Source organism: Oncorhynchus keta, chromosome 22 (assembly GCF_023373465.1).
Source record: "Oncorhynchus keta strain PuntledgeMale-10-30-2019 chromosome 22, Oket_V2, whole genome shotgun sequence".
Lineage (NCBI taxonomy): Eukaryota > Metazoa > Chordata > Actinopteri > Salmoniformes > Salmonidae > Oncorhynchus > Oncorhynchus keta.
In genome coordinates, this window is record NC_068442.1 from 13,979,268 (window position 1) to 13,990,604 (window position 11,337).

Here is an 11,337-nt window from a genome sequence, read left to right on the forward strand (position 1 = left end):
GAAGCAACAACCGCTCTGCCGCGAAGTGGTAGGCCACACAAGCTCACAGAACAAGACCATCGAACACATTTGGGATGAATTGGAACGCCGAGTGCGAACCAGGCCTAATCGCCCAAAATCAGTGCCCGACCTCACTAATGCGCTTGTGGCTGGATGGAAATCCCCGCAGCAATGTTTCAACATCTCGTGGAAAGAGTGGAGTGGATGCTGTTATATCAGCACTGGGGAACTAACTTCATATTCATGGTCATGATTTTGGAATGATGTTCGACAAGCAGGTGTTCACATGCTTTTAGTCATCTAGTGTATCTGGGGAGGGAGGGGGTGCGACCCCCAGTGCCTCTGATGGTTTCATAATCAGTGGTAAACATGGACAGTCACGTAGAAACCGGAGAGAGCAGATGTGGCCGCGAATTCTAGAAACTCATTCTCCACACACAAAAACGTTGGATTCAACAAGCAAAATACTTACCCTCGCCCCCCTGTCTACAGTTGCCTTTGGCTTTGGTCATACTCGGTAGAACAATTCAGTGGTTGTTATGCACTGAAATTATCCTCATCCAATGCGTTATTAAGCCTGCTTGCGTATCTGAGCGAGTTATATAAACACTTGTAAACTCGTTAAACCAGCCTGTTCACACTGTACCATCTACTAACGTATCGACGATGTGCGCGGCCAAAGTACAGAAGAAACCGTTGCGGCTCATCGCCGCTGCATGCAACAACATGGGAATAGGAAAAGATGGACACTTGCCATGGGATTTACCGTAAGAGAGAAATTATTATTTATGTTTCCCTTATGGATTCTGATTTGATGTATGTCTTCCGGTTTTATGTTTGGACTATTTAAAAGCCAGCATTACACGTTACATACTTGTGTGATTGTAGTATATTCAATGATAACAATTCCTTTTTTCGTTTTCATAGATTTAGGCTACTAGATCTTTCTAAACATCTATACTTGGACCATTAATTGATGCGTATACTACATTTAATATACTGTAGTATACTGTAGTATACTACATTTGTCCTAAATGCGTGGCGTACTAAGGGTAACTAACCCCCTAAGAACAATGTCTTATCGCTGACACAAAAAAAACATGTTTTGGAAAATAATTGGTATGTGGATGAAGGCAATGTTTAGGCGAATAAACTATAAAAGGATATACATGGCTATTTGATGTAAAGTTCATGTTTGTGTGATTGTAGGCTAGTTACCCTAATTACATTTTGACCAGTTGTCAACAGGTGGCATGTAAAGTCAGATCCCATTATGCTTTTTGGGATGGACACGGTTACTTGATAACATTTAATGACAGGTATAACACTTGTCTACATGTATTTCAATATGAAAATTTTAAAATCAAGTTTCTGGTTCTTGAACGGACTTAGGTCCATACATAGGAATATTTGGCAAAGAGTTGAACGTATTGGCCCGAATGTAATCAATGTATAAAAATATTGCGTTCACAGGACAGAATTCAAATTCTTTTTGGAAACTACAACAAATGTCTCCCTACCAGGTAATTTTCATTGATTTCCTTTCTGACTTAAAGGCTTTTAACAGTGCTCCAACTCAATGATGGGAAAGTGTAGAGCACAGAGAAATGCAGACAAAGAAGCTGTTGAAATGCAATAGAAAAGGTATAATAGATACTACAACCGGAGTTATTCAGCTACTGATAGTTTGGCAGCATTGTTCACTATAAGTAATGAAATAGTTACTTCTTCCAAATGGTCTTTACAATGTAAGGTGAACTTGATAATCCCTTTCACAGGGAAATTTAACATGATGGTGTGGGGCAGGGGCTGCTGGTTCTCCAACCCAGACAGTCTGTTCTCTATGATGCCCAATGTCCTCCATGTGGTCCTGAGTACCACCCTGAGGTAAGCCGAAAGTTACACTACTACCAATCACACACACAGTCCACAACCTAAAAACATGTTTCATATACAGTTGAAGTCTGAAGTTTACAGACACCGTAGCCAAATACATTTAAGTCAGTCAGTTTTTCACAATTCCTGACATTTAATCTAAGTAAATACAGTATTCCCTGTCTTAGGTCAGTTAGGATCACCACTTTATTTTAAGAATGTCAAATGTCAGAATAATAGAGTTATTTATTTAAGCTTTTATTTCTTTCATCACATTCCCAGTGGGTCAGAAGTTTACATACACTCAATTAGTATTTGGTAGCACTGCCTTTAAATAGTTTAACTTGCGTCAAACGTTTCGGGTAGCCTTCCACAAGCTTCCCACAATAAGTTGGGTGAATTTTGGCCCATTCCTCCTGACAGAGCTGGTGTAACTGAGTCAGGCTTGTAGGCCTTGCTTGCACACACTTTTTCAGTTCTGCCCACATATTTTCTATAGAATTGAGGTCATGGCTTTGTGATGGCCATTCCAATATCTTGACTTTGTTGTCCTTCAGCCATTTTGTCACAACTTTGGAAGTATGCTTGGGGTCATTGTCCACTTGGAAGACTCATTTGCAACCAAGCTTTAACTTCCTGACTGATATCTTGAGATGTTGCTTCAATATATCCACATAATTTTCCTTCCTCTTGATGCCAACCATTTTGTGAAGTGCAGCATTCCCTCCTGCAGCAAAGCACCCCGACACCATGATGCTGCCACCCCCGTTCTTCACTTGTGGGATGATGTTCTTTGGCTTGCAAGCCTCCCAATATTTCCTCCAAACATAACAATGGTCATTATGGTCAAACAGTTCTATTTTTGTTTCCTCAGACCAGAGGACATTTCTCCAAAAAGTACACTCTTTGTCCCCATGTGCAGTTGCAAACCGTAGTCTGGCTTTTTTTTATGGCGGTTTTGGAGCAGTGGCTTCTTCCTTGCTGAGCAGCCTTTCAGGTTATGTCGATATAGGACTTGTTTTACTGTGGATATAGATACTTTTGTACCTGTTTCCTCCAGCATCTTCATAAGGTCCTTTGCTGTTGTTCTGGGATTGATTTGTACTTTTCGCACCAAAGTACGTTCATCTCTAGGAGACAGAACCCATCTCCTTCCTGAGCGGTAGAACGGCTGTGTGGTGCCATGGTGTTTATACTTGCATACTATTGTTTGTACAGATGAATGTGGTACCTTCGGGCATTTAGAAATTGCTCCCCTGAATGAACCAGACTTGTGGAGGTCTACAATTTTCAGAGGTCTTGGCTGATTTCTTTTGATTTTCCTATGATGTCAAGCAAAGAGGCACTGAGTTTGAAGGTAGGCCTCGAAATACATCCACAGGTACACCTCCAATTGACTCAAATAGTGCCAATTAGCCTATCTGAAGCTTCTAAAGCCATGGCATCGTTTTCTGGAATTTTCCGAGCTGTTTCAAGGCACAATCAACTTAGTGTATGTAAACTTCTGACCCACTGGAATTGTGATACAGTGACATAATCTGTCTGTAAACAATTGTTGGAAAAATTACTTGTGTCATGCACAAAGTAGTTGTCCTAACCGACTTGCCAAAACTATACTTTGTTAACAGGAATATTGTGAAATGGTTGACAAACAAGTTTTAGTGACTCCAACCTAAGTCTATGTAAACTTCCGACTTCAACTGTACCTCAATGAGTCTTGTATTCAAAGTTGGCCATGTTAATATTTTGACTTATCATTTAAACTTGAGTAAATTAAACAGAGTCAAATTTTGTCTGTTTACACTACCGTTCAAAAGTTTGGGGTCACTTAGAAATGTCCTTGTTTTTGAAAGAAAAGCTCAGATGACACGTTGAAATGTTCCAATGACACGTTGTGTTAGCTAATCCAAGTTTATAATTTTAAAAGGCTAATTGATCATTAGAAAACCCTTTTGCAATTATGTTAACACAGCTGAAAACTGTTGTTCTGATTAAAGAAGCAATAAAACTGGCCTTCTTTAGACTCATTGAGTATCTGGAGCATCCGCATTTGTGGGTTCGATTACAGGCTTAAAATGGACAGAAACAAAGAACTTTCTTCTGAAACTCGTCAGTCTATTCTTGTTCGAGGAAGTGAAGGCTATTCCATGTGAAAAAATGCCAAGAAACTGAAGATCTCATACAACGCTGTGCACTACTCCCTTCACAGAACAGGGCAAACTGTCTCTAACCATAATAGAAAGAGGAGTGGGAGGCCCTGGTGCACAACTGAGCAAGAAGACAATTACATTAGAGTGTCTAGGTTGAGAAACAGATGCCTCACAAGTCCTCAACTGGCAGCTTCATTAAATAGTACCCAGTCTCAACGTCAACAGTGAAGAGGCGACTCCGGGTTGCTGGCCTTCTAGGCAGAGTTGCAAAGAAAAGGCCATATCTCATACTGGCCAATAAAAATAAAAGATTAAGATGGGCAAAAGAACACAGACACTGGACAGAGGAACTCTGCCTAGAAGGCAGGCATCCCGGAGTCGCCTCTTCACTGTTGACATTGAGAATAGTGTTTTAAGGGTACTATTTAATGCATACAGAAAAGTTGGGTTTTAGAAATGATTACTTATTTTTGCTGTCACTCACTCCTCACAGTACTCTCCCGGAGCATGCCCACTTCCTGTGTCAAGATTTCGACAGCATGATCAGCTTAGCCTTGCTGCAACCCCTATGTGACCTGGTGGAGACCATCTGGGTTGTGGGTGGTCCACGGGTCTATCAGGTGACTTTTGTGTCTCTGTGGGTAGTGGGAAGTTTGTGGTGCAGTTTGACCTGGGCCCGTATTTATAAAACATCTCAGAGTAGGAGTCCTGATCTAGGATCCGTTTTGACTTTTAGATCATAATGAATGAGATTACATGGAAAGGGGGAACTGATACTAGATCAGCATTACTCTGAGATGCTTTATTCAAATTGGCCCAGGACTTTAAATACAATATATTGGTTAGGAATAAATAAGTGGATAAACATAGATTATTATAGGACAGTCCATCCACTATATTTGTCTATACTGTAGCTCATTACAGTACCTTTCCCTTGTCATCAGGAGGCTCTGATGCATCCCTGGTGTGAACTCGTCTTCCTCACTGACATCATGGCTGACTTCGACTGTGACGTCTTCTTTCCGCAGTTTGACCGAAGCGTTTTTAAAAAACAACATAGGTACGGAAGCATATTTTATTCTCTGCTCTCCTGGCCCTAGGCTGCAGCACTGTTTGCTTAATCTTTGGACTGTTTTGATAAGTGAATCTATACTCTGTTCTGATTGACCAGGTCCACACGTCAGGCCAAGTGTTTGAAAGCTTTTTGTGTCTTCGTCACTCTGTCTAAGTTGTCTCTTTGTTTCCCTTAACTTCAAACTAGGTTTCCTGGAGTACCAAATGAGATTCAGGAGGAGAATGGGGTAACATTTAAGTATGAAGTTTTCAAGAGGGAGATCTGTAGCGCTGAGGTGATTTAAAACTGTAACTTACTGCATGAATGCAAACACGGACTGTTCTTTGTCAGATGTCGGGTGCCTTTTTTAACTATTCAGTTCTCCAGTGCAATTCTAATAGTAATCATTATCCAGTTGTACATCACACATGTCCCACTCACTCTGCTTCATCTCATCTGCCAGTGACTCAATCTGCACAGTGCCATGACACTAATGAATCAGATAAGTCAATGTGTCCATCCCATTCAGATTTGTCTTACTGTAGGTCATGTATTGTCAGATACAGAAGGCTTTTCATATTTGGTACAAATGATGGATCCACTGCTGTCCCAGATAATATCCTTCCTTGTCTGTTGTATCATCCTTGCTATCCCCTCCCCTCATCTGTAATTTTCTGCTAGGACCAAACCAATATGGCTCTGTCTGAGTCAGAGAGTATGTCAGATGAGTGGTCTGGGGTTACTCATAACAACATGGGCACTAAGGATGGGGGGTTTGTTCCTGATAGTGCTTACGTAACAGAGGGCGATATTTATGTCTGAAGATTTCATAACATATTGCGATTTACAGCATGAAGTCGCCAACCAAAGGCTGGAAATCAGCCTAGAATGGTTTTACATGTATAATTATGATTCTATCAAAAGAGTATAAGAGTGCTTAATATGAGCCAGGAAATACATATTTTATTCCAGATAAACAAAAAATGTCTTGCTTATTCTGAATGATGTTTCTTGAAAGGTGTAGGAGAGCTGTTATTAAATGTATTGCAAATGTTTACAATTGAGGAAATCTCTGCAATGTAGTGATATACGTTGTAATGATACTAACATACAGTTCCTTTGGGGAAAACATGCATCTTCTATTGTAAATTATTCAACTTGGCATGATATTGTATTTGTCATCATGGCTAATTGAATCACTTGTCAATCAGTAAATATTCATACAACTCCATCTTTCAGTACACAATGTTGGAGTAAATGATCCACTAGATGGAGACATAAGACAAGACATAGAGAACAAAGCGCCCCCTGAAACCAATTTCTTTCCCTTTCTACAAAAATAAAAACATGATCGAATGTCATGGATGTGGGTGGATGTGATGTGTGAATCAGTTTCTTAGAACTCAACTTTGCAAAAACAGTAAGACCGATTACTGTCAGACAGAAAGACAGATTACTGTCAAACAGATTATGACCTAATGTCCTCTATATAATTGTGTATTAAAGTACTTAAGAACATCCAATCAGACAACCTTTTTATAAACACAAAGACAGTGACTATGGGGAAATTGCTCAAGATATGAGACCCAAGAGTGTTTAGTGCGTGCCATATGATTGAAAGCTACAGGTCCTGTCAGATTCTTGTCAAATCTTCTTCCCACAAGAAACAGGGTAACCTTTACTGAGGGAAACTATCGGCGCGTCCCAAATGACACCCCATTCTCTAGCTTATGTAGTGCACTACTTTCGTGGAGCACTACATAGGGAATAGGGTACCATTTGGGAAGCCCATTATGCCTGGGAGATCCTGGTATGATAACAGCTGAGGAGAAAGATTCTTAGCCGTGGTCACAGCCCACATGAATTCTCCAAGCCCTACTGACCCCAGACATGGAATATTTACCACCTTAATACTCTGCCATGCTGTCGCCGCAGCTGGTAATCATACATTTTAATTGCAGGTGTCATCTATTTTCATATTTTCCCTGAGTTATTCCCCATAAAAGCCATGTGTAACCCGGGCTAATAATAACCGGTGTCACGTTTGAAATGGAAAATAACAATTTATACTCCCTCTTATTAACCTCTCCTGCTTTGGGATATAATTCAGACTGACAGTCACCGTAGAGCAGCACACAGGGATCATCATTGAGAGGGAACAAGGACAGAGAGAGGGAGAGAGGGAGATGAAGACATCATTTGCATTTATACACCGAGCAGGGTCTAGTTCATTTCACTCAAATGGAAGCAAATCTTTTAACAGAGAACATACTGTCAGGGGTGGAAAGACTACTGAAATATCCTTCTCCAGTAGAAGTACTGTTACTTTAATGACATTTTACTCAAGTAGAATTAACATGACTGGTGATAAAAAATACTAAAGTAAAAGTTTAATAACGTAGCTAATTTAAAAAGTACTCAGCGTAAAAGCAATTTAGTTACTTTTAAAATAAAAACATTGACCTTGATAATTAGCTACTTTCGCTATGGGAACTTGAACGTTGTTACACATGATATTTTCCATGCATTAAATTCAAAAAGAATGAGAGGAAATGTAAAGTAGGAACTAAGGTAGTTTATTTTGAGTTGCAACAAGGCACATCTGTATAAAAAACTAAGAATGTCAAAAATATACTATTAACATTTGAAAATAAATGACTCATTCAAAGCAAATATGTACAAATGCATAAACAAAGCTGCCACACTTCTAAATAAACATTTATAATTATTTCAACCATTCAATCCCTCATATCCCAATCTGTTACTTTTTTTCATGAAAAGTTCAGGTAGTACCAATAGAGGTCAGTAGATGGTACTCTGTTTTTAAAGATTGCAGCAATTTGGAGATTACTGAATGCATCTTGGTGTGACAATTTATGAGGGTGAAGTTACTGACATTGAAACCGACTGTAGAAAATGAAGTGTACCTTTGGGACTCCAATGTCTCCAAACATACCCTTATAGCTGTCTTGTTTTGAAATTGTACATGACTCAGAAGTAGACACACCTAATATCAATTCAATTAAAACCCAAATTCATTAACATGTACTTATCATTTGGCTATTGCCATGACTACAGGCCCATGCTGTTAATGAAACAGGATATGGGGGAATGATGAAGTGGTCTTGTTACAGTATTTTTTTCTCGCTTTGGTGCAATTTTCACAAGTATGTGGTACATTTTCACAACTCTCAGTACAAAACTCAAAACATAATCAAAACGGCAGTTGTTACAAAAACTCTATGTGCATTTTCAATTGACTAAGTACAACACACAAAATCATGCAGTCACTTTTTTCCACCAAACTTAGTCAGTGTTTCATGGAGAACACATGCTCACATAAAGTAATTGCCTTCTACAATGCAAAGCTCACACTCCTTTTGATATGATTATTTTATCTTTTGTTAAAAGACATTGTGCTATTACTTCATCCGAATGCTCTCAATTAATGATCACTTAACCGTTCGGCAAACCTATACATGTAAACCGGGTTTGCAGATTGAGAACTACATCATGAAAATGTATGTTTGTAAGGTAGAAACATAAAAAGTAGGGTATATACTCAAATGTACTACTAAGACTAAGACTATTATGCTTTTACTTCACGGTAAGTTTTTAAAAATCTGATATTGACAAGATCAGATGTGTGCTATGTAACACTGCTTTACTAAAATTGCATTGGCCTGTACAGTTCCCTTATACTGTAATATATACCATTTACATAGCAGACACTTTTATCCATAGTGACAACAGTCCACACATTTTGGTATGTGACCCCAGTGGGAATCGAACCCACAACTCTGGTGTTGCTAGTGCCATGCTCTTACTAACTGAGCCACATACATGATCACTACAATGCAAACACACAATGTAATACTGTAAAATACAATACACGATTACAATACAGGTGGAAGATGTATGACTGCCATCCACATGAGCGTACCACTCTTCTTCGGGCCGTGGATGAGGTATGCAATGATTTCAATCCAAACCAACGTCAGGCTTGTATTCACCATGCCAAAAGGGTTTTCCCAAGTGCATGAACAATGAGGATATTTACTGCGATTTCCATGAGAACCTATAGCCAAATGCTCAAGACAGGCTTAATTCAAACTAGTGCCTGCTAAACATTGTTTCTTTCATTTATTTTATTTGATTACATTGTGAAAGATGTATTCAATGATCACACCGAGAATGATCACACCTAGAGATTATGGACATTTGACCGAAAGTCTAAATTTAGTGTACATTATAGCCGAATGTGAAAACTGGCATAGTACATTCAAAGTGAATAGGGTGCCATTTCAGATGCTGCCATAGTCTGACCATAGAGGGGAGAGATACAGTTTACTGTTTTTTTTTTTATCACTTTGGTACTATTTTCACACGTACAAAACTCCAAACTGGTAACACTTGTAACGCAGCCAGTCTAACATTCAAAACATTTCATTGTGCATTCATTTTGTTTGAAGACATCTTTCACCACACAACCATTGATCCAAATATAAGTTTACTTTGAAATATAGTGAGTGCATTGGTTTAGTCACCAAAACAAAATGATATCTTCTCAATGTATTTATTTTAACAACAGTTAATCCAATAGAAAAACATATAAGATACTGTACATGTTTCAAAATTGCCCTTTATAGTGCACTACTTCTAAACAAGGCACATAGTGCTCTGGTCAAAAGTAGTGCACTCTATAGGGAATAGGGTGCCATTTCAAACACAGGCTTAACCCAGTCTGTTGGTTTGGCAGTGACCCCATCATCTACATTTTATCTGAGCTGGGGACCTTGAGGCATAAAGTCATGACTTCATTAGCTGTGCTGCTCACTCCCCATTAAAATGCACTCTGAGCATGTTTCAAGGGCTCCGGCAGGCTTTAGCACATTAAGAAAGGCCTTTGAAAGAAGCTTACAGTACAGTATGTGGTGTTGCAGTTGCAGTGTTTGCCTATTAAACTGAAGATGACAGTGTGATAGACCTATAAACACAGGTACAACAAGCATTCCCAATGAACTGATACTTGATTTCAGCACTTAAAATACTGGTAATTCTATCTGCAAAGAAACAAAAACTCTGTTCAAAACACATGCCTCCTAAGGGGATGAAAGCAATACTGCCATTATTGAGCCACTGAGATCAAATCAAATTGTGTTTGTCACATGCTTCATAAACAACAGGTGTAGACTAACAGTGAGACGCTTACTTATGGGCCCTTCCCAACAATGTAGAGAGAAAAATATAGAAATAATAGAAAAATAATAACACAAGGAATAAATACACAATGAGTAATGATAACTTGGCTATATACACAGTGTACCAGTACTGAGTCGATGTGCAGCGGTATGAGGTAATTGAGGTAGATATGTACACATAGCACAGGAGGTTAGTGGCACCTTAATTGGGGAGAATGGGCTCGTGGGTAATGACTGGAGTGGAATTGTTGATATGTGTCAAAAACATCAAACACATGATTTCCAGGTGTTTGATGCCAATCCATTTGCACCGTTCCAGCCATTATTATGAGCCATTCTCCCCTCAGCAGCCTCCTGTGACATACATAGTGCATTCGGAAAGAATTCAGACCCCTTGACTTTTTCCACATTTTGTTACATGTTCTAAAATTGATTTTTGAAAATTATCCTCATCAATCTACACACAAAACCCCAGAATGACAAAGCAAAAACATGTTTTTAGAAATGTTTGCAAATGTATTAAAATAAATATCCCACTTACATAAGTATTCAGACCCCTAACTCTTCTTGGGTATGACGCTACAAGCTTGGCACACCTGTATTTGGGTAGTTTCTCCCATTCTTCTCTGCAGATCCTCTCAAGCTCTGTCAGGTTCGATGGGGAGCATCGCTGCACAGCTATTTTCAGGTCTCTCCAGAGATGTTAGATCGGGTTGAAGTCCGGACTCTGGCTGGGCTACTCAAAGAGACTTGTCCCAAAGCGACTACTGCGTTGTCTTGGCTGTGCACTTAGGGTCTTTGTCCTGTTGGAAGGTGAACCTTCATCCCAGTCTGCGGTCCTGAGCGTTCTGGAGCAAATTTTCATCAAGGCATCTCTCTGTACTTTGCTCAGTTCATCTTTCCCTCGATCCCAGTGTATGCTGCTGAAAAACAACCCCACAGCATGATGCTGCCACCACCATGCGTCACTGTAGGGATGGTGCCAGGTTTCCTCCAGACGTATTGCTTGGCATTCAGGCCAAAAAGTTAAATCGTGGTTTCATCAGACCAGGGAATC

General features: G+C 39.5%; 1 protein-coding gene across 2 annotated transcripts; it reads left to right on the forward strand.

Moving 5' to 3' along the window:
• Nucleotides 1–119: 119 nt before the first annotated feature.
• On the forward strand, nucleotides 120–6,454 carry zgc:153031. Of its 2 annotated transcripts, XM_035798297.2 has the most exons (7): nucleotides 120–767; nucleotides 1,239–1,319; nucleotides 1,474–1,523; nucleotides 1,779–1,887; nucleotides 4,519–4,645; nucleotides 4,970–5,085; nucleotides 5,287–6,454. In XM_035798297.2, exons 1-7 carry the CDS (start codon nucleotides 667–669, stop codon nucleotides 5,381–5,383), a joined length of 681 nt encoding a protein of 226 aa, XP_035654190.1. In that variant the 5' UTR covers nucleotides 120–666; the 3' UTR covers nucleotides 5,384–6,454. The 2 variants fall into 2 exon arrangements, with proteins under 2 accessions (XP_035654190.1, XP_035654192.1); XM_035798299.2 differs by lacking the exon at nucleotides 1,239–1,319 and having other exon boundaries at nucleotides 144–767.
• The last annotated feature ends 4,883 nt before the right edge of the window (nucleotides 6,455–11,337 follow it).

Coding starts and splice junctions, on each gene's coding strand:
- zgc:153031 (XM_035798297.2), top strand. CDS start 667: ATGTGCGCGGCCAAAGTACAGAAGAAACCGTTGCGGCTCATCGCCGCT. Junction 768..1,238: donor CACTTGCCATGGGATTTACC/GTAAGAGAGAAA, acceptor CATTTTGACCAG/TTGTCAACAGGTGGCATGTA. Junction 4,646..4,969: donor GTGGTCCACGGGTCTATCAG/GTGACTTTTGTG, acceptor CCTTGTCATCAG/GAGGCTCTGATGCATCCCTG.